We start from the raw sequence: 24,634 nt of genomic DNA on the forward strand, positions 1-24,634 counted from the left end.
ACTTATTTTATATACTTCTATCTTCCTATGGTTATAATTTTTGTAAACCTGAAGTGGCACAGTCTATTTAGGCTTTATGAAGGCTGTACATACTATACATCTGATTATACCTCTTCTCCTTTACTGTACCTTGCCTAGTACTGATGTAATGTTTTTGATACAGGACAAACTCAGTGGTTTTATACATGCTCATGTCCTTTCCTAGCAATTCCCAGTAATTTTATTTGCCATTTTGATTACCATATAGCATTAAATGGACATCGTTATAGAACTGTCCCAAATAATTCAAGATGACGGAGATGTAACAGCAGTTCTGGAACTGAAAAAGGGGAATCCAAAATCTCCCTCCACTAGAGAATTATTCCTCTTTTGTCAATATTGAATTCCACCTTCTGTTTTACTATCTACTATAACAATGTACTCTTCCATACTCAGTTTTAGTCCAAACTATTCTGAAACCTGCTGTTTTGCTAGCAAATTGTTATTATGAGCCTGCTGGACAGTGCAGGTCCTAGGAGAGACCTCTCCATGGCTGTCCTGACAACCTCTCACCATTGTGAAAATTGGCTATTCTTCCTTTTTACTTTCCCTCCTTTAACCAATTGTCCATTCACAAGAGAATTGTCCCTCTTAATAACAATTTGGTTTCTTTAAAAGTATTCTGTAAGGACCTTGTCAAAAGCTTTTTGGAAAGCTAAATACAATCTATTGATTGAATTGCAGTTTTCCATATGCTCTTTGACTCCATGAAAGAACTCTAACAGAAACATGAGACATGACTTGATTCTCCAAAAGCTGTACTGAATCTTCACTATTGTGAAGATGTCTACCAATTTGCCAGGCATGGAAATCAGACTCAGTAGTTCTCCAACTCCCCCTTCAAGTTCCTTAAGAGGCATTAGCATCACATTTGCTACCTTCCACTCATCTAGTGCCAAGGCCAATTGAAGCAATAGCTTGCACCTCACCATTTTAATTTCATGAATATTAGATCTGAGGTTTTGCAGAGTATTTGGCGATCTGAATTTGGTCCAGGCAAGTTATTTTTCTTTAGTTAGTTGCTTCAACAAACCCTTTTCTTATGGGATGGTAACTTCAGTTAACACCTTGGACTTGGCCTGGTAGTTGAAATGTCCACCACAAATAGTTATGTTGACTGAAAAAAACCTGGCCAGACCCAAGAATCCAGTGCAAAGTTAGCTGTGTTAAGAATAAGCATCAAAGCTAGAATTTGCAAGGATTTGGTAAATAAAAGCTAGTAAGAGAATCAGTGGAAGACTGGTTTTCCTCATATATCTGACAATGCTATATCCACTGGATATTGAGAAAAAAGAGTGCTGTGTCCATTTGATTCCATTTTAATTCCCACTGCGATATTGATCATCTGTCATATATTTCTCCTTTCAAACATCTTCCCATTCGTCCTAGTTGTACACCTCTTACTGCCCAGCTCTCAGTCTGACAGTTACATCTTTTAAGTATATAAAGACAGTTATGAGCCTTCCCAGATCGTTACCTATATATACTCTATTTTTTTCTGCATGCACCATGCATTTCCACTCACCACGCTCTCTTCTGGACCCAGTGAGGTCTGAAGCTATGTGTTGCACAGTAGCATGGTTAAAGTTTCAAATACATCCTGCCTTATTGGTCATCACAATGTGTATCCACAAGCACAAACACCTGAAGAATGTATGATGTATGAGTGTTTGCTCAACCGTTTATATTAATTATGAGAAGTGATTTACCACTATATATTAATACATAATGGCTATTAGAAGAGACAAAACCAGAATGGAACCCCCTGGCAGAATACCTCCAGCTATGCTACTGCCTTACAGTGCACCAGTCCCCTGGTGGTGCTTTCCTGGATGCTGACAGAGAGCAAGGATAACACTTGTGCACAATTCTAACAGCTGTCTGTACTTGCAGTTGTGGTCCCTCATCACTTGCATGTTGCAGCCGAGACTTCTCTATGATCCTTCTTTCAGGCAGTCAAAATCTGATGTGTAGGCAATGTTGTACACATCACAAAGGGAAGATAAGAAGGGGAAAATATTTTAAAGTCCGAAAGGGGTTGCAATGCATCAAAGGTAGAAACAAGTTATTTTTTTATGCAATAAGCTGTGCATTAAGCAGCACAGGCAAAGCTTTAATACTGTACTATATCTGTCAGCACACACTGGATTGGGGCATCTAATCAGCATGCTGCTCTTCTCAACTTGTATTCACATTCGATTGTGCATTTCTCTCTAATGCATGAAAGATAGTCTCAGGCATATTTTGATAGCAAACTGGTGTAAACCTAGCACAGAGCAGAAGGATTGGATGAATAATCATACTGCTAATCCCACCTGCTGTCACACAAGAAATACATGTAAAGATATGTATAGATATACGAGTTAACCTTTGCATCTGCCATCAGAGCAAAATTGCAATTGCACTGGAAATGGCACGGCAGATGAATCTGCCTTACTGTCAGTACTATCTCATCACACATCCTGGAGGTTCGGCTCTCCAGTGCTGACCCAACCTGCAGTCTGTGTGTACTTGTGACTTTCCAGCAGTGGGATATTTCAGCCCTCGGGAATGCAGCACGCTTCCCATGGTATATTCAGATGACTCTATAGGTCAGTGGCTGCATGACAAAATAACAGTTTAATTTCTTGCCCTTTTTTAGTGTGTTCAGAGCCCCACAAGAATGATGTTGTGGGGTCAGCACACATGCTGAGACAGCATCCTGCTGTTGTCATTAAGGGATCATTTCCTGGCATATTCTTTTCCATTGCAAATTTACAACATGCCTGAAAGGAAGTAAGTGTTTAGAGAAAATGTGATCTAGTCAGAATTGTATGGTCAGAGACAGGATTGTTGAGGGTAAGCCATCAAAAATGGCTTTTTCTTTACACGCTACTTTAGCTTCTACTTAATGAGTCCAAGAATCCACGTGCTCTTTTGAGACCATAGCACCCTTGATGTTTTTATATCCCTCATGAGTTAGGCTTAGTACCTTCAGTTTCTATAATTTTCTTTTACAGTGGGGGAGGATGCAAGTCCTTTTGCATATTTCAGTGGTGAGAGCTAAACAAAGCATCATGTGAGTATTATGGTGTGTCCCAGTTATCTAAACCGAAGATATGTCCACTGTGCCATCTCCCTTCTGAGCCTATCCCTGATGTGTGTCTGGGTTTCACCTTGGCAGGGAACCAGGACATGGTGGGCAATCACGCCTGGCCTCAAGAGCTCAGATGTGCTCCTGGGACCTCCATTTTGGGCTTAGCCTCTGAGCCTGATGTTTAGACATCTCCTAGATAAGCAGTGCAAACACAAATACAGTCATGGCTGTTTGAAGTTCACAGCTTCTTTTTTACACTATATATATATACCATAAAGAGCAAAAGGCAATATCAAGACTGAAAAATTCTTGCCATCTAGGTGCATGAAAAATAGTACTTCCTCTTGGGCACTTTGCAGCCTTTGTCCCTGACTTACCATGGGTGTACAAAAATTAGAATAATAATCAGGCCTATTTAATGCTAATTTACTTTATACCGTCAAACAGAACTGATGGTATTCCAGCATTTTGAGCTCTCTTGCAGAATATCCCTCAGAACTTGTAATAGGAATCTTAGACCTTCCTTAATCTTTACAAGTGTGAATTGATAATAGATAGTCCTGAAAGAAGATGTTAGTATATTTGCTATTCTACACAACTATTTTTTAATATCACAGATTTAGGGTTTTTTTTCAATACTTACAACTCAATTTTTCATACTCCTCCTATGCTTCTGCTTGAAAATAGAGGGGAAAGTCACAGACTGTCAGAAAGCCTTTAAGTCTGGGAGTTAATTTGCCTTTATGTCTGGGAGACTGCAGGAGGAAGAAATGAAGAAGTTGTCACCCCCGTATGAGAACAAAGCTAAGTGATAGTTGCACTGTAAAACATTAAGGAAACTCCCTGCTTATTACAGTCACTTCCAGTCCTTTCAAATGACAAACCAGTTAAAGAATTTCTAGGTAGGCTAACTACTCTCTCTGGAATTTTAGAAAATGGAAGAAAACAGAAGGTAAAGCATATGTTGTGTTAAGAGGAATTTTAAGATTGAAAGTGTGATGCCACTTAGACACTGACAGCTGCAGTGGTCATAACTTAAAACGTCTTCAAAAATACTAAAATCATAGAATCAAAATTCTGCTGTGGTATGGAACAGCACTGTTCAAAAAGCACACAATGTTTTGAAAGATCTCTTGGCTGTTTTACAAATTATTTCTCTCATCTGTAACTGCTGCAAATTGTAAAGCTATGTCTCCATTTTCTATGTCTAGTTCATATATTTATCATACAAAAAATTTTTAACTCTCCACAGTGTTGTCCTGATATTGCCAGGAACAAAGAATGTAAAACATTTAAAACACAAAGGAGCCTACTTAATCTAATGGGTTTGACCATTTACCTTCAACTCAGTCTTGATTTTTTTTTTACTTACTACAGTCCACTATCAATTTCATCTCTGGAAACAGACCAACTCATGTTCTGAATTCTTTGCTTTGGTAGCCCTTAGAATTTATCCATGTTTAATCCTTCCATTAAATAGTGCTGCCTACATTTCTTTTTCCTTTTCGCATTGATAGAATAATGCTGTTCTGCTCTATTTGCTAATGAAACTAAATCCTCTGTTTAGCCTTTGCAGTTTTTCATTGGACACTAGGCTGATGAGTTTACTGGGGTATGTTTTGAGCCTCACTACATTCATAAAAATCTTCCTCAATTTGCTGGCTACTGCATGCATCTGCTCCGTTGATATTTCTATCCCGATTCTCCATACTGTTCTTCAACAGCTTTCTGGATGATCTTTTCAGTTAGAGCACAGTCTTGAGATTTTGTTTTCCCCAAGAAGAATTATGCAACGTTTATAGTGAGTCATATTTGCCATCTGCTGATCCAACCACATCAACAATACAAATTCCTAAAGACCCGAGTCGTTCCTCAGTATCTGCTTCTAAGCTAATTTTTCATAAATGTGCAGGTTTATGCACATATGCCTGCCTTATGATTAGCTCTTCATGGAATACTGGCACCTCTTCAGAGGCTCTCAGCGAACTTGAAGAAATCGGTTCATGCAGAGCACGCATGTCAGAAGGTATTTATCAAGCAAGGCATGTGATTGCACACAAAATCAAAAGCAAGTGAGAAATACAGGGAAATTACAGCTACCTTAACAGAGGACATCAAGACGCTTCAGAATGCAGGGGGTTTCTTAGTTTAAGGCTAACTTTTTTGGAACTAGTTAAAGCTCAAGTGGCTGGTAACAAGATACAACCTTTTAGTCAAGTTTTAAATTACTGTTTTCCACTGTGACTCTGCTGTGACAAAGGACTTAAACTATAAATCCTAATTCCTGTGATTATACGTTTGTTTATTTAAACCATAATAAGACATTTGTGATCACAGAATCAGGCCTTAAAATTACTTATATCAAGTAATTTTATACTTATTTTTTAAGTATATAAATTCATACAATTTATATACTTAAAATTATTTATATCAAACTCTTTCAATCAGAAAGACTGTAGTTATAGAATCTCTCCACCTAATAACTTTATGCATGTGCTCAGTTCTGTGTCCTGCTGACAGTATCGGAGAAGACATAATTTCGTGTCCTGAAAATTCCAAACTATGTAAATTACATTTTGTAGCTAAAATATACTTCACTGTGGACAACTGTACTGGAATGATAGGTCTCCATAAGGATTATTTTTTTTATCCTTTGTAAGAGAAAAATCAGATCCCAGAAAGAAATTTCTACTTATACTAAAAATTTTTAATTAGCTACACAAAAACATCTGTACAAGTGTTACTGATAGGGATTAAAACAAATAATTTGTGAAATCAACAAGAATCTTTCCACTGCCTCAAATGTACTGTAGGTCTGTAGTAATAAACACTCTCTAAAAACATAACATTAAAATCCTTGTTATTTGCCATTGCTGGACTTTACCTCTTGTGAGCACAGTTCATGGGAGAATGCCACTGATGCCAGTGGGGGAACAGTTAGGGTTGATAATTTATTTGCCTGTTGTACCTATGGTCCTACCTACTCAAATCACTAAACTGAAACAGGAACCCGGGGCTGTAATTTGGGTTCCACATATGCACAGTGCCAAACGATGCATTTATCAAGGATGTGCCCATGGCTTGGCCAGCACCGAGTATTTTCAGCATATCTTGAAAAACCCCAGTATCCACAAGGAATGATTAATTTTGGTGCCTGGAAAAGTCATACAATTTAAAAGGTCTCTGTAACAGAACCAGAAACTCCAGAAGGGATGACTGGATGTGATACCTAACATACTCAGTTATACCTCCCGTCCGTGGAAATACTGAAAAGCCACGATCCTGGCTTGTGGCGGTGCCAGCAGTCCCGCCTGCCCGATTCGCTCCCGACCTCCGCGGGGCCCGGGTTTTCCTATTTGCCTACATCGTTTCGCTCAAGGAAGCGGGCCGGTGTGTCCGTGCGGAGCGTCCTGCCGCGTCCCCGGATGGGGAGGAATCCTCGCTCGAGCCATCTCCTCGCGCACACACACACACACACACACACACACGGACACATGGACACAGCGCCGTGACCCCACCAACCCTGCCCGCACCTGCCGCCAGTTCGGCCCGGGGCGGGTGTCCCTCAGCGCCCGCCCTCCGCCCCCGGGGCTCGTCGCCGAGGCCGCCCCCCATCCTCGCCCCCAGCCATCCTCGGCCCGGCGCCGGGTGCCTCCCGTCACCTTCCGCAGCGCGGGGAGGCGCCACCGCCGCAGCGCTGCCCCGCCGCCGCCAAGCGCTCGCTGCCGCCGCGGGGGGCGCGGCCGATGCACCTGGCGGGGCGGGCGGCGCTCCCGGCTCCGCAGTGGGGCGCGGGCCGGGCGGGGCCAGCAGGGCGGAGGAGCGGGGCCCGCGGAGCGCCGGGGCCGCCGGAGCGAGCGGAGGGGGCGCCGCGCCCGGGGCAGCCACTGGGAGCGCGCCGGGCGGTCTCCCAGCAACGGGCCTGGCAAGGCAGGGCTGCGCCTCCTCCCCTCCCTCCCCTCCGGCCCCTCTTCCGCTTCCGTGCGCCCGGCTGCTCGCCCGTCCGGGAGGGTCGTTATCCTCGTCAGCCCGACACGGCACGGCGGCTAACACTGCCCGCTTCCCCCGCCCCATCCTCCGGGCCGGGGCTGTGTGTGCATGGCAGTGTGGGGGAGGTTCTTTATTGGCCTCGTCCTCCTTCCCTCCCTCCCGCCGCCCCCCTTCACCTTCCACACTCCACCCAGAAATGATCCAGTGAAACCAGGAGGAGGTGATTCTCCTCCTCCCTCCTGCTGCTGCTCCTGCTGGTCTGGAAGGGACTGCAGGAATCTCTGCCGTGCTCTGCTCTGAGGCAGGGTCTGGGGAGGGGAGGTCGTTCTGTGGAGAGAGGGGGCCGCTGTGGCCCGGGGTACAGCTCTCTCGCGGGGGGCTGCTTGGCTTCCGACCATGGGGAAGGATCAGGAACTGCTGGAAGCTGCTCGCACTGGGAATGTGGCTCTGGTGGAGAAACTCCTCTCTGGGAGGAAAGGAGGGATCCTTGGCAGTGGATCTGGAGCTATCCCCTTATCCAGCTTACTGAGGTAGGGACATCGTTCCCCATCAGATGCTGGGGATATTAACCTCTTCTTCTGTATCATCATCATCGTTGCCCCTCTCATCTTCATTTCCATTCCCGCATCCTTCATAGTAACAATAAATCGTTCACTTTCTCGCCAAGTACAAGCGTGCCAGTGTTTAAAGTCACAGGCAGTCATTTTCTTAATATAGTGGTACTGAATTTCCTGCCTTCAATGCGTCTGTAAGGTCCATGTGTTCATTCTGTTACTAGCTGTGGTGCAGAACTTATATTTTGACTGCTGTGCTAATATGTACGATGTATTGATTACCCTTCCTTTGATATTTCTATCTTCACATTGCTCCTTGTAATCACAGATGAAAATGTTTATCACAGACAAGGCATTGCATTGTGGAAGTCTGTGTAAAAAGACGTAGCTTCACCCCATACCCTCACCCATAGTTGCAGCCCTCACTTACAGAAGAAATTAGGCATGCCATAGTAATGAACCTACAAAACAAAGGGGATCTCTTTTTTGTGGGAGATAAATCATTGAGGCCGAGGAGATGTAAAACTTATGGAGCAGGTTAGGTAAGAGCAGCATTACTTTCAAGGTACCTGGGTTTAGTGGAGTGAAACTGGGTTACTGGCCATATTGGGTGAAAGGGCTTAACTTTAGTCATTATTAGTCATATCTCAGGCGATCTACAGCATAGCTTTGATGTTGGGTTTCATCATGCTCTTAAGTCAGAGCATTGTCACAATCATTTATGGCATTTGACTGTATTCAAGCCAGAGAAGGTCTGCAGGACCCAGTCCAGTGCTAGTGTTCAACACTACATTAGGCATAGCAAAAGAAGACAAAATGAACCAAAACACTGTGGACCTAGAACTTGAATAAATTGGAGGTTTGGTTTGGTTGTTTATTTGGTAAAGAAAGAAAGGCCTAGTGCAATGGAAATGGATTTAAACAAAAATATATTTATGATTCTATTGCCAGTGCCTTCTTGTCAATGTTTTTATATTATTTCTGTGTCCCCTGTCAGGGAAAATTTAGTGTTAACTGTCCGAAGTGTACCTATTTAAACTCTGTTATAAAGTCTTGCTATTTTAAAGCTGGCTTTAGTGCTGTAAACAACAACAGTTCAGATATTCATAGTTTACCAAAGTTCTGTGGTGTCCCAGTTCAATTAGGTGTTGCACCATTGCTGAATTACTAACCCATTGACCAAAATCAAAACACACCATGTGATTGCTTTTTGTACTGTACTCAAATAGGCTGCTTAGCAAGGAGTATGCCAGATAGTTGGTTGAATTTAAAATATGAGTCTTCTTAAAATGTGATACCCATTTTTCTAAGTACAGAAGTAAGTTCACTTCAGTACAATGACTAGCCGTTTATAATCCAGTTCTACTGCATGATTTGTGTAGTGACTCTCTTCAGGGCTGGTGCTTGTGCTGTATTCTTGCTCTGTTACTTTCATGTTGTGTATAGTAACTTCTGTGTATCCAGAGGGAGCGTATTTGCTTGTGCTTTCCTTTCTTTATTAAACAACAGTGGTTTACATTGTGTATATGGAACACATGAGCCAGGTGTTTTGTATATACAGATGGGTCACCACAGTCATTGTTTGTTACTCAGAATTTAAGTATTTTAGGTTGTAAAGTCAACTGGCTTTCCCCCCCACCCCAAAGTGCACTTGGCTTAAAGAGAAGTAAAGCAAAATAAAACATATACTGTTACATTTATGATATTTCTTACAAATGTTGTAAAGAATGTCTATGGCTTCTGTTAATGTAACTTCAAAAATTAAAAGTGAACTTTTAGCTGTGCTGCATACAGCTGTATGCTAAAGTATTTCTAATTTAGAAAGAATTTAGAATTCAGTAATGGATTGATGCATAAATGTTCACAATCTAACACACTATTCAACATAACGCCTTTGAGAGGGTTCACCAGGAGTGCTCAAAGTAGAAACTACTATGCATTATAGTGTTTTCAAGAAAGAATTATATGTCCCAGGTATTTTAACATACCTTTTTATTTTGGAGATGTTCCCTCATCTAACTAATGCCATTAATGATGAATTAAGTCCAGAATGACATGCAAGATTAAGGTTGGGTCTGTCTTGGTACAGGACACATGGAAACAAAATGAGGTACTGAAAGAGAGTTATACTAACATCTTGATCTTTTTTAGGAAATCAACACTTGCTGAAAATAGTAAAGTTGTAGAAGAGCCATAAATGTAGAGTATAAAAGTTTGCATTTGAGGTTGGAGGGGATCTGAAGAAGAAGATTCTTCAATCTTCTATTGAAGAAGCTTACTAGTAGAGCTAACTGGTATTTTTGCATGCAGTTTATTAGAGTAAAAACTGATTTTGGAAGTTATAATAAGAAGAAAGCAATAGAAAAAAATATAGGAACATATTTTTCTTCATTTTATGTAATTTTTAGGAGTCATTGTGTTTGATAATATCTCCTGCTCTTTCAGTGGTTGTAATTAATGCTCAGTTTCTAAAATGGTTCCGCAGAACTTTATGTATCCCATCATGGTGAGAAGGGTCCATGTTGCTTTTTCTTTCTCCTTTTAGCAATGCTGTTTCTAGCATTAGGTTGGAAAAGTCCAACTTTTTCAGCATACAAATGGACTTATACTGTGCCTTATACATTGGTCTACATAGTAGTAGTACATTTTCCCTTTGGATTTCTTCAAAGTGCTAGAGACAACTCAGTTTGTGTGGCTGAACTCTCCATGGCAAGATGCCTTTTTTGGTGGAAACTGGCTTTGCAGTAATGATGTGCCTTGTGAATGAAATTTAATATTCATGAATTGGCAAATATACATTGATTGTTATCTGAACCAAGGAACAAACTACCTGAGCTCTGGTGACCTATTTACAATTTTATAACAATTTTTTTTTTGACTTAATGTATTTTATGGTCCTTGGGGGGAAAATAGGGCAAACCTTTGTATGGTTCTATAGTTGGACCTATTAATTGATGATAATTGCAGGGTAAATTATCTAATTTTTAAAGGGCTGGTTTCTAACTCCTAAGTCATTATATTAAACTATTACAACAGTTCAAGAAAACAGCTTTGTTCCAGAAGGCTATTTAAACACATGTATAAACATATGAATGAATTCCTGTGAGGATTTAAACACATGCTTAGAGTATGTGCTAAGAGCATCAAAATTACATATGCTTAATTAAGACATCATATGCACACAGATATCTGCAGTAGTCACTATATAATACCTCATGCCCAAATTGATTTATCTAAAACAATGACAACAAATCAATGATGTTTGACTGTGTGGACTCTATAACTTGTTTCAGTTCAGGAGAAGCACTGAAAGGCTCTGGGTCAGTTTGTGCTCCCCTACCTCCATACTTTGTTTTGTAGCATAAAGATTGTGGGTGAATATACTGAAGGTGAATTCCTCAGGTGCAAAAGTCAGCATAAGGCATTGCAACCTCTTAGAGCAAGAAACCTAAGTAAACACTTGGAATAGAGTAATTAAGTTGCTTAAACCTGGGTAATTATTGGTATTTTAGATGCCCATGAGTTTCTGAGGCATGTGATTGGACTGATGGAATTAAACAAAGAGCCACGAACTGTGGAGTTTCATCTAAGTTTCAGGTGTGATACACTAGGATGTCTAAAGCTCTGTTATGTCTGTGTTGCCTACAGTCCCCAACCCCAAACATCAGTGCAGGACTGGGATCTTTTACTATGAAACAAGAATATTTTGAGATGCCTCATAAAACATTCAGAGTTTAGAAGACTGAAATATAAGTTTATTTTCTCTGTTTCTTCTGGGATTCCACTGTCTGGAACTGTCATACGTTGGTATATTAAGTATGCTTCATATTAAAAAAAAAAGTTTTTTAAGTTTAGAATTAGGGGGGTTTTTTTAGATTGCAAAGAAAACTTTCACAGATTTTTACACAATTTCACTGGCTTTTATATTATTTCAATGTAAACACAAAAACTTGACAGTAAAATCCCACAATCCCTCTAACAGAATTTATCATTCAGTTCTTGTATCCCAAATTCTTAAATGCACATTAAAGGATTTAACACATGAAAAGAGTAAAATGTTTCTAACAAACCTGGTATTTTTGATTTACTTAATTTGATTACCTGTGTATACATAACATGTTTTTATTGACCAGCTAGTTTTTCATTGTTGGATAGAGACAGGTTTCATTTCTTTCAGTGTTATTAGGAAAAATAACTTTGAAGGTTTTAATGTCTCTCAGAGACCTCATCTCATTTTGCCACGTGTGGTCATGTACATACCTGTTTACCCTACTAATATGTTACAAGCTAAAGACTGGATAGTTCTTGACTAGATGCTAATTTTTAGTCTTTATAAACTGTACATGTTAAAAGAGCTTTGGATTTTTAACAGGACTGTGGGATTGAATATTAATTAATGTGCACTGGCACACATAGTAGGGGAGGTTGAATTGGCCCTTTTTTGCTCTTTGTTGGCTGCTGCCATTACACAGCATGGGAAGGCGGAGCACCCGGCCTGGAGCTGGTTTTTTCCTTTTCTACATTTGGCAGACTGTGGCAGGGAATGGCTCCATTCTTTGCTTAGCCTTACTTAGTGCAGCTACACTATGTGTAGGCCTGGCCCAAGTTATTTCTCCTCAAAGTATAAGAAATGCAGCAAGCAGATTGTCGGTCTGCGAGTTGCAATCTGTTTCCTCATCTGTTTCTCAGAGCAATGTCTTGCTTGTAGCAAAGCCACAGTTTAGCCTGATGGCCTCAGTGCATGCTGAAAAACACACAGATCCTCTTCAGTCCTTGTGCAGAGTCCTCTGATTCATTCAGCTTTCTTTTGAAAAGAGATCACTCTTGGATGTGGCTTGTAGAGCAAAAAGTATTTAAAATGTTGGAATACTTTATGAAGCTTTACTTAACAGTTTAAGAAGTTTTTTTCATGTTATAATTTAAATAGCAAACGGGTCACCTTATCAACAAAATTAAGGCAACTAGTTCTGTTCTTCATTACAAATAGCATTGTTTAAAGTAAGGGAAACTTTCTTGGGTTGATTTTATAAGGAGATTGTATTATGTGAGACTTGAAGTAGCAGGATTCTGGGCTCACATAATTCCGAGGTCACTTGTTTCTATATTAGAAGGTATTTATTTCAGGCAACCAGCACAGATAATAAAACAGAAAGTATTTGTTACATTGTTCAGTGGGGCATCTGGTTAGTCTATTTCAGGTAGTCTATTTCTAATTTTAGTTACACTGCTTTTACTTAATAGATTGAGAGGTTTGTAGTGATGTCCTAAGCAGAGACCAGCATTCCCAGATTCCCCAATTAACCTTCTTTAGAGTAGGAAACTTAAGTTTTTTGGAGACATGTTTAATTTTTCTTCCTTTTGTCTTTCAGTTTGGAATGCAAATTAATGGTCAGGACAACACTTAGTTTATGCTGTTTGGTATTAGTGATAGTTAATTGCTGCCTTTGCTCTGCATGTTTGCCCTTTCAAATGTATGAGCTTCTCTTAACCTTCATTTTGTTATTTTCTGCTTTTCTTAGACTTATTTTTATTCTCATTTTTGATAAATGCTTTCAATCAAAGTTAAGACAACATTTTATGTATGGAATTCCTTAGATTTCTTTGCAAGTTTGAAATATTTACAATATGTAAAGGTAGCAGCATAGCAGAGACCGGGACATCTGGTAGATTGTTAAGGGCAAGGCAATTTGCAAAGTCTGTGTAGTGAATCATCCCTAGGAGTTGAGTGTGATGCTGGATTCACAGTTCTGTAGTTAATCTCTGTGGATAAACTTCTCATTTCTTACTCCAGAACTTTTTTCCTGAGTATTGTTCAAGTGTATGCTCTATTAATTTTCTAATATGTTGGAGTAAATGCAAAAAATGACCAGCAAGAACGCTAGATCTAGGCTAAAATCTTCCAAGCTCATGTTTATCTGCCCATACATAGGATCAAGATATGGTAACAGCACTGGGAGGACTGCTGGAGTTTATGATGGAGTCAGGCAGACTAGTGTGAGAAATTTTACAAACACATTAAAAGGAGAAGGTAAGGAAAAGCCTTCAGGAAGCTGAAGTGTCTGTAACATTTCTTTTAGAATTCTTAGCCACTGCATGGCTACTGTCTAACTCCACAGAGGACCCTATAAATGCATTGTGATCAACACCTTCTTTTCCCTCTTGTCTAACATTTCTGATTTTAGTAGTTCAGTAATTCAATAGAATTAATGCTGCTTTATATATCTTAAAATTTACATATGATATTGCTGGTTTTAAGTGGTAATTTTATAGCAGAACTAAGGGGAAATAAATAAAATGGAGAATAATGTTATCTGAAAGGTCTGCTATCTTGTGAAGGTTGAAAATGTTATGAAGAGCAAATATGGATGCTTTTAGGACAAACATTTTCATAGTCAGTGCACTACTGATTCGGAACATAGCCATGTTTTTAAAAATTTACAGTAGATTCTTTTATTTGCCTCATTTTCCGTTTATATGGGCATTCATGGATGAACTGTTAAGGAACGCTTAGAGCTCTTGGCTGTTTTCTTATTGTCGTGATGTAGACACTAGTTGAAGCATCCTATAAACTGCTTTAATTTATGCTACTGGTATATAAACCCTAAGGGACAGTGTAATGTAGAGTGCAGTTACAGTCCCTTTCCTTCAGCAAGCTTAGCCTGCTCATCTGGAGAGGTGACCTATACAAGAGTTTCACAGCTGGAATTCCCTTCTGCCAAGGAATTTCTCTGCTGGCCACTTCCAGTCAGACTACACATCCTAATCCTATACTGATACTTCAAGGTAAAATATTTTGACAGCTTTTAATGTTAAATATGTAAGGCATAGTAAGTAGTGTTAGTTTCTGCCTACTGATATGACATTTTCATGTACATGGACCCTTTTGGGAAATAGGGAATAGAATTTTTTTTGAACCTTATAGCCTTTGTGGGAAGACTTTTTTAATTTTAATTACTTTTTCCTGATGACAGTATTTTCAGCTCTCGGGGATTCTGCCTCTTGACCTAACTTCAACTCTCAAGGATTCTGCTTTGGTTTTTTTTGGTGGTAAACTTTGACTTGCCAGGTTCTTGAGCCTGCTAGGAAAATTTGTGTGGCAATGAAACATTGCCCAGTGTAGAGGAAGATTAGGAGAACACTTAAATTCAAGGGGCCAATGTTACTATGAGGCCACTGTCAAATTTTGGAAGATCATGTCAAACATGACAAGTTTCTGATGACTGAAAAAGGAAAATGTCATGCCCATAGGTAGTGGGTTTCTGTGGCTGGGTTTTGGTAGCAGGGGTGGGCCTACAGGGGTGGCTTCTGTTAGAAGCTGCTAGAAGCTTCCCCTGTTCCATGGAGCCAATGCCAGTTGGCTCCAGGACGGGCTTCCTGCTACTGGCCAAGGCTGAGCCAATTAGGAGTGATAGTAACACCTCTGTGATAACATATTTAAGAAAAGAAGATTTTTGCGCAGAAGAAATTCCAGCCAGGGAAGAGCAGAGTGAGAACATGGGAATAACAACATAGACACCAAGGTCAGTGCAGAAGGAGGGGCAGGAGGTGCTCCAGTCCCTGGAGCTGTGGCCCCTGCAGCCCGTGGAGCAGACCATGGTGGAGCAGCTGTGCCCCTGCAGCCCATGGAGGACCATTGGGGTGCAGAGACCCACCTGCAGCCCATGGAGGAGCCCATGCTGGAGCAGGTGGATGCATGAAGGAGGCTGTGACCCCGTGGGAGGCTCAGGATAGAGCAGGGTCCTGCTGGAGACGTGCAGCCTGTGGAGAGGGAAGCCCACACTGGACCAGGTTTTTCCCAGGTAGGACTTGTGGCCTCTGTGGGGGACCCACATTGGTACAGCTGATTCATGAAGGACTGCACCCCATGGAGGAGTGACCCACGGGACAGCAGTTTGGGAAGAGCTGCTGCCTGAGGGACGGACTCATGCTGGAGAGGTCCATCAAGGACTGTCTCCCGTGGGAGGGACCCCACGGGAGCAGGGGAAGGACTCCTCTCCCTGAGAAGTGACAGAAACAACAACTGACCTGGTATCTGGCCAGGGTCAGCCCACTACACCATGTTCAGAAAGAGCATAAGGAACGTTTTGGTGTCATCATGCTCATCCTAGGGAAAATTACGGAGCATATCCTCATGGATGGAATTTTTGCTTGCATGAAAGATAAGAATGAGATTGGGAACAGCCAGTGTGGATTTACTAATCTTAAATCATGCCTGACCAACCTTAATTGCTTTCTACTGCCGCTGTGGACAAGGGGAAAACTGTGAATGGTGTTTTACTTTAGAGCAGTCTCAGTCAAAATGGTGAGCTATGGACTGAATAAGAGGATGATAAGATGGGTTGAAACCTGGCTGGATTGCATGGCTGTGAGGGGTTGTGATCAACAGTACAAAACCCAACCGTTGGTGTATACTAGAGGGTTTTCTCAGGGCCAGTATTGACTGTAATGTATCAAGTATAGTAGGTTTGTAGATGACACCAAATTGTTGTGAAACAATTCATATGAAGAATTGCTGCAGTCCATAAGGAGGGACAGGCTGGAAAAATGGCCTCATTGGAGCCTCATGAAATTCAGCCAAAGATGTCGTGTAGCCTTTCAGCAGGAAGTGAATAACCACTTGCACCACCACAGACCCTTATGCTGGAGTTGGACAATTTTTTGTGTATTACTTCTTTTTTTGATGCATTTGCCATTACAAAACCACAAATATCACATTTAGTCTTTGAGTTTACACATCAGTAACTCCTTTCTCCTGTAAGAATGATGTGATTGGTGCGTGGATTTTCTCTTAATCCTTTGTAGCCTGGACAAGTGCTGAAATAGGTTAAGTTGTAAAGTATTCATGTTGTCACAGTATGAGAAGTGTCCAGGAAATAGATGCCTTTTGGAGAAGGTATAAAAAAAAGGAGTTTTATAAATCAGAATTGGGAATATTTTTTGGACTAGGTATTTTCCGTCTGCATATTGCTTGAATTTCAAACCTTCATGATCATAGAATCAGCTGGGTTGGAAGGGACCTCTGAGGTCATCAAGTCCAACCCTTGATCCACTACCGCTGTGGTTACTAGACCATGGCACTAAGTGCCACATCCAGTCTCATCTTAAAAACCTCCAGGGATGGAGAATCCACCACTTCCCTGGGCAGCCCATTCCAATGCCTGATTACCCTTTCTGTAGAGAATTTCTTCCTAATATCTAACCTAAACCTCCCCTGTATAACTTTCTAGTGTCGTTTTTACTGGCAGTTCTGAGAATTAACTCTTGAGTTTCGTGTTTACTTACTGACTTGTCAGGGTCATTGTTTTCTATTTTTAAGTGTCACTAGATATAAATAGTGGATCTCTATATCTAGGTTATTTTTGCAAATTAACCCCCCCCAACATATTAATATTAGCGGTTCGACCCCATAATCTCAATTACGTTGTTGGTAAGGTTTCCTAAGAACATAATTCACACTTATTTTTAGTTTTCAGTTTTCTCAAGTAATTATTTATCCACTTCCATATCCTCCTTGTCATGTGTATAGTTAATTTGTCAGAATATGCTCATAAGTGATTTGCAATCACTCTCCTTCCTGTTTTGTGCACATTTGTTGCAGAGCAGTATCTTGTATAACCGAGTGGAAATGATCTGCCAGGGATCTTATCACAGAATGTGCACAAGTAACATTTCAGAGAACGAAGTATTTAATTTGTGGAAACAAAGCACACAGCATGTAGTATATGTATATGTTGCAATCCCGTTATTTGCTTGTCACGACAGTTAAATCTGTCCCCTCTATTTTTACTTTCATGTAGTCTATGTAAGTCTTGATTTCAGAGGCATAGGAGTCATGACATAAGCAGAAAATGAAGCCTCTAAATGTATGGAATAGGCATGTGTTCTGTGTGAGGAGATGTGGGTAGAAGATGGGTGGAGCAAGAGAAATCTGAATCGAGGGATTTGGAGTGTTTTGGCAAGTAGGCTGTATATAAAAGTCTGAAAAGGCTGGAATGCTAGAAATAGTTGGTAAAGGAAATGGATATAAGTATTGAGACTAGGAATAAGAGCTGAGACTGATTGACCAGGGAGGTTAGCACTGCTGAGGAGAGTGAGGCAAGTTCAGGAGACCAGCTACAACAAAGACAGAATAAAGACAAATTCATTCAGCAGAATAAAGAGAACATGTATGTGCACTGAAATATAGTTTTCATTCAAAGCCTGATATTTTTGTATTTCCTTGCTATAACAAATATTTGTGAAATGCATTTGCAAACTGTCATTTTCTTTTAGTGTTAAAATAAACTGCTATAATAGTGGTTAATAAAGTGCCACTAGTCATTCCATTAGTTTAAGATGACAGTACATGGTGAAATTTCAGGAGTTCTAGTTTGCTTTTTTGTTAGTTATGAAAATAAGGTTGCCAGTGCAGTTTTTATGTAGCCCCTTGAATGTAGGCATTGCATGTTTTTTTTAATGACACAGTCCTGTAGTCTTTTTTTTCATAAGACTTTTACCTCAGTTGCGGCCCACGGTATACAGTGCTCATTAAATAAGCAATTATTCAGCACTTTTTACTTACTACTTAATATTTAGCCCTGAGCCTTCTTTACTGCACACAATTCAAACTCTTCTCTGGAAAAAGAATGATTAATTTTTCTCCTGGGCTTTTTTTTTGGTGGTGTTTGTCACTATGGTATCTGACTGCTTCACAGCATTAATGAGTTTACTGTCCCAGTACTTCTGTGACTGGGTAGGGGTTTTTAATATCTCACTTCACAAGTGCTGACTGAAGCACAGTTAGATAATGACAAGTATACACTGACTTGGCATTTCTATCTGGTGACTTCATTTTTCACAGTATTAATATAGTTAGTGTAAAATCACAGGAGTGACTCTTCTTGATCAGAAAGAATATCTGTCTAGCAAAGTACTCTTCTCCAGTTTTGACTTGGAGTTAAGAGCCTGATCTTAGAAGAATATAATAGCAAAACAAGCATATAGTAAGTAATACTTTCTCTAGTGTACTCTCGCAGCTTTTAACAATTTACAGCAGCTCTCCAAGACAGATGTATTGTCTTTGTATTTAATACCTCTGGTGGATTTTTCTTCCATGCGTTTGTTCAATTGGTCTTTGAAGTAATGCAAATGTTTAGGGTTAATAGCATCTCACAGCACGGGTTTCACTTCTTAATGGAGTATTATTTGAAGAACATTCTCTATAAATTAAGTAGCATTTTATACGTTTAAATTTATAAAAATCTGTTCAGATGTTCAGAGATTTGTTTCTGAAGTACAGACATGGATAGAATTCAGTTCTGTGGTGCAGCATTACACTGCTGTTTAATCGATTTAGTAAGTACCACTGCACCTTTGAATACCTTTGATTTTCCAAAAGAGTAGAGTTCTTATTCTATCATCCCCATTCTAGGGGATAGGCCTTCAACTGTTCCAAGATCAGCATTCATTGCACAATAATAGGAAATCATGTGATTAATAAGGCTAATTCATATTTGTAAAAAGGATGACTTAGCACCAGAACTTTAGTCCTCGCCTTTGCAATCTCAACACTTTTTAATACACTTTCCTATATATAGTTTTGTATGTATTTCCACAGAATTTCTTTTTTCCACAGAAAAATACATTTCTTTTGAGAAATGTAAACTACCTGTATGGTGGTGAACAGAACATAAAGAATTTGGAGATGCCTCTAAGAACTTTTAATTAACACAACTCCCGATGTGTATCTAATATCCTTATTAAAAATTATGTAGAATTTGAGGTGCTGGAGGATATTTTTTTCCTTTTTTTATTCTTTTTAGCAAGTAATAATATGAATTTGAACAAGATTCCCATTACATTACCTGAAACAGCAAAGATGAGGCAAGAAAAATCAAACTTTAATTGTTGAAAGTAATGTGTGAAGATGAAATGAAACAGCCATGTGTAGGGGAAAGATGTTATTTTCCTCTCTTCTCTTGTGGGAAGAAGTTATTGTGGAAAGAGCAAGGTCATTACCCAGTGATGTTTCCTCCTATGCCCTAGAAAAATAGTTTGAGGCATAAATGGGATGTGTATCATTTCCCACTTAAACTGGTGAACTGGAATTAATGAGTTACTTCAGGAGTAAATGCAACCATTCCTGGTCCAACAGTACCATGCTCTGTTTAACCAAAACAGAGAAGCTTCAGCATTGAGCCTTTACGTCTCTGTCATTCAAGGAAGAAACAGTTACATAGGTATAAATGGCATAAAAAGAGTAAAAGCAACAGAAATCTTGTCATGTGTCTGCAGTGCAGGAATAGTTCTTGCTATGACATGAACTGTTGCAACATTTGCTTCTCCTTGTCTTGCCTTAAAGCTCACCTGATTGTAACAGGGCACAGACTGAGGAGATAAGTTTTGGGAAAAGCAAGTGAGGTTGCTAAGAAATATCTGCTTTTTAAAATGCCAAGGGAGCATCCTCCTTGTTAGGCTGCCTACTTCAGTAGAAAACCTTCAGGGAATAAATCAGCTAATTATGATGGTGGTAAAAGACAAACAGAACTTTCTTTCTCTTCTCTCAGTAACTAAATATTGTTGCCATAGAATTTTTTCTCATCATCATCCCTCCTTTTCCTAGTATAACTGTGATAGCCAGCTTGAAAAGGGGGGAAAAGTTAGGATGTGAAGAATCCAGAGGTTGCTTATGCCAGCCTTGAAAAAGAGAACCTTGCTGCAGATACTCACCCTAAGGCCAGGGAGTCCAGTATGGGGGGAAAAAAAAAAAAGAAGATCTAAGTTAATGCTTTTGGAGAATACAGAAGGCACTAGGTTTGAAAATAGCATGGAAAAAATTGGATGTAATCAGAGCAGAATTCATTGGGTAGCTTGAAAGAACAGACACAGTTCTTACACAAAAGTGTAAGATCAGGGATTTTTGAGCGTAAGACTGATTTGCAAAGTGGGGCATGATAATTTCTGGACAGAGAGGTAGAGATCCACTTTCAGAACCTTCCTCAAAGACTGACGAAAACTAAGAAGTGGCAAATAAATTTATTTAGAGAATGATAACAAAATACATGGAGATAGTGGGATGTTGTCTGGTCTTTGCCCAAGAGACCTATACCACATGGAATAGCTACTTGGGAAAATGCCAAAACCAAAACCACTATCTCTGAAAAAAAGCTGAAGGAAGGAGCTGAGTCCTGTTGTGGTACTTCTGTTTAAATGTGTTCTTGGGTTAAGAACAACTCAGGAGAGAATGAGAAAGCAGGCCTCGGGGATACATTTTAAAGGATCGAGCCAGAATGTCTAGACTTCTTTCAAAGAAAGTGTACTACTCTGGGTAGTCTTCATAGAACCTAATTACCCAATCTCCTTTGAAAATAGGATTTTCTGAAATAACACGGTATGTCCCCATTTCTGGGTGTGACAATTCCTAAAGAAGAATTAAGAACAATTATTGCAGAAGGTCAGCTCCTAATACCCATCTCACTTGTGAATGGCTGTGGCATTGTCAGCAGTTTCAGTAGCTGTCATGCAGAATGCATTGTTGCAGTCTTCTGGGATTCTTGGAAAAGTCCAGAATACAGTTGAGATCTTCCTGAGGAAAATAAAGCTTTTGGTAAAATTGAAAATTCATTATATTCCTGAAAAGTTGGATCTTTGGGGATTTCCTTTCTCAGCTCCATTGAAAGAAATCTATATACCAGATTCACTTCAGAGTATTGCACTACCAAACTTACTAGGCATCAGATGAACCTCAGATAAAGCATATGAAACTCTACAAAAGATTGCTTTATTTTCTAACTAAAGGCAGATGATACCGTTCAAAGCAGTTAAATTGACACTCACATAGAGTGTTTTGAGGAACTATTTTAAATGAAAGCAGATTTATCAGAGCAGCAAAGAAGGCTGTCCTGACTGTGTTAGCACTGCTCAGGGCATACTTCTAATCATCTGCAGTTTTAGTCACATGGCCTAATATTCAGATCATCACAGGTAAACCCACTATAGCTTTGGTGACAAATCTCTTTCCCTTTGCAACTCCATTAGGGCACATTATTACACATCCACACATACAAAACTTAACAATAATATGAATGATTAAAACGGTTGCTTTTCATTTAAAGTTGTTATTTAAACCATTTTTCATTAATATATGAAGAATTTCTTTCTTTCCAAAGGTGCTTTGGGTTTAGTTTTCATGGGCATTTTGCAAAGAGTTTTTAGCTAGATTTGAAAATGCTGAGAAACCTGGTAACAAGCACAAGACTAAGATTAGTGATTTGAAACACGCCTTAAAAATTGTCAGAAAAGGAAATAATGGCCTGACTTTAACTTCTCATTTGAAGTATGATACGTCTCTTAATTTGGTATTGCATTGCTGTGCTGAAGTTGGCTGTCTGTAATACAGTATCTGATTTTTTCCATCATATTCAAGTGATGGTTTGTTTTTTGAGCAGATATTTTGGTCACTAAGCATATGCTCTGAATAGCAATTACAGTATCCAAAGAAAGCTTTGCCTGTATCCCTTCAAATGGATTTTCAGGCTTAAACTGTGATCGTTTATGTTTAACGTAACAGCTGAAGACTTGCACACCTAAACGTTAGTTCACATTCCCACTGAAGAAAATGTATTTGGCTACCAGCAATGTCTTCTGTAACTAGACACTGAACATATTAATGGCACCATGTAACTGAGTGTTACTGCACTAAATATGACACATCTCAAATTCTGTTAGTGCTCTGATCATTAGATTCTCTTTTCCATTTGAAACACTATCAAGTTGTGTTTATGTGTTTCACTGTTGATCAATAGTGAGCTAGCCTATCAATTTCTCAGTAGGTCAGTATTTTCCACTACAGCTTAAAAACTTCAATGTAAATAACTACTTACCTTATCTTCCCACTTTTTTTTCCTGTTGAGGGATGTTACTTAAATACTGATGTGACAGGCCTGGGTATCTCCATCCTCCAGAAAATAATGCAAGTGGGAGAAAACATACTGAAGAAATATTGCAAATAAATTTGAGTGGTGTTTTGCCTATAGAGGAAACCTTGAAAAATCTTGAAAAGAGTTCAGTCACAGTTAGGTAGTTATGTGTCCATTTTATAGACCAATGCTTCAGTGAAAACAGCCAAGTTCCTTTCCCTAGAGGCACACATTCTCAAATGATACAGTGACGGTGAAGGTACATGTTCTCTTCCCCTCCAATGATTTTTTTTTTCCAGAAAGTAGAGGTGTTGGTTTGTATGTCTGTAGTTGTGCATGAATGTGAAGCATAGCTGTGAAGAGGAGCTAGTCCTACTGAATCAGGTAGTAAAATTAAAGTGGATAATTTTTTTCTTTTCTTATTTTTTTCTTTTTTAAAAAAATCAGATTTAATGAAGAAATACCAGCTTTTCCCCTCGAACTGCACTAGTTTTTACGATAGTTGTAGTGATCTAAGTTTCTGAGCATAGAAATGGCATGGAGTGTAACAGAGTCTGAAAAAGTAGTTAAGCTGATAACTGTGTCACTCACCTCTGATGTGGAGACTCAGGTTCAAGTCTCTGCTCTGTCATTATCCCAAGAGAGTTCTGTAATCACTGGTTTACCCAACATACACTTTTCCCTGGTCTAAAGATTGCATATAGTTACATAAAAATATTGAAATAGATTAAAGATATTAGACCCAAAACATACAAGTGATATTGGTCAGGACACTTGCTTGGAAAACAGAACAATGGTGCAGGCTTACTTTAATTTTAATCTTCCCAGCAGTGTTGAGTTTCACATTCTATTCTTTCCTGTTTGGAAAAAGCGGACACAAAAAAGTAGACACTTCAGAATGATTCTTGGTTTAAGTTTCACATAGGAAAGTGGAATTATCAGAAGCTCAAAATTTGGAAGTCAAATACTTTACTGGATTCTAAAGGCAATATGTTGGAAAGTAAGGGAGTGTTCTGTTTGTACTGTATTGAATCCTTTCTAAACCACACTTCTCAACTCCATTATTTCTGTGTGACAGTTTGAAATGTGTTAGAGCATTGATCATAGCTTCAGAATTGTTAACACTATTTGAACTGGACTTGCAGTTTTCTCTTTGACATGGACTTCGAAGTACAGAACTTTGAACTTCTCAGAGTATTATAACTATGTTTTTAGAGACTTAGCAAGAACTATGCAGTTATTCATGTATTGATTGTAGGTTTGATTTGTTTAGGCACTTAAAAAGATTTAAAACTGTTCCCTTTTTAGATGGGTATCATCAGTCCATTCTTGTCTGTGGTGAAGTTTTATATTTGTACAACAATTTTCACCTGCTGAAGTAATTACTATTCATATATGACTTCTGGCTAAACTGTTGTAGAAAAATACATTCACTGAAGTATTACATTACCGAAATATATCAATTTGGAACATAAAGGTCTCTCTTTAATATCTCCTTTTCTTTCATTCCCTTTCCTCCCATCTCTTTCCCTTAGTTTCACTGTCCACCTGTTCTCCCACTCTGTGCCCCTCTCTACCTCTCTCTCCTCCATCACTCTCTCTCCAATTAATCTACCTTTCCATTTGTCCTCTCTCACCATGTCTCCCCAACCCCCTCCACCCCAACCGTCTCTCTCTTCTCTCTCTCCACCAGTTTAAATCATAAAGAGAATCACCTGAAACGAAATAATACAAGAAAATAAAATCAGGAAGCATTGCCTATTGGGCTTCCATAGTTAGAGGGAAGGATATAGTGACAAAGTAGTCTGAAAAGAGAGAAATTGATGTCTTTGTTTAGGAAAAAAAATGGTGTTTCTCCCTGAGCATGAGCCAATGGGAAGTATGATTAGACTGAAACAGGACAAGTCACACATAATCCCATCCAAAATTAAAAAAGGAAAAGAGTGAAATAGAGAAGACAAGTTTTACTTAGAATATGGAAATCTGCTCTTCTATGAACTGAGTCTTACCATAATAAGAATAGCAAATATCCTAAAGAATTGTTGGAATATTTGACTTATACATAAGTTCATGAAAAG

General features: G+C 39.4%; 1 protein-coding gene across 2 annotated transcripts in view; it reads left to right on the forward strand.

The window, feature by feature from the left end:
* Positions 1-7,107: 7,107 nt before the first annotated feature.
* The window catches only part of ANKS1B (ankyrin repeat and sterile alpha motif domain containing 1B), a 414,231-nt gene continuing 396,704 nt past the window's right edge, over positions 7,108-24,634 (forward strand). For both annotated transcript variants that reach the window (XM_018080496.2, XM_018080497.2), the window contains exon 1: positions 7,108-7,635. In XM_018080496.2, coding sequence (XP_017935985.1) covers positions 7,502-7,635 — 134 coding nt within the window. In that variant the 5' untranslated portion in view covers positions 7,108-7,501. The remainder of the gene's footprint in view (positions 7,636-24,634) is intronic.

Source organism: Manacus vitellinus, unplaced genomic scaffold (assembly GCF_001715985.3).
Source record: "Manacus vitellinus isolate BGI_N305 unplaced genomic scaffold, ASM171598v3 scaffold_5_pilon, whole genome shotgun sequence".
Classification (NCBI taxonomy): Eukaryota; Metazoa; Chordata; class Aves; order Passeriformes; family Pipridae; genus Manacus; species Manacus vitellinus.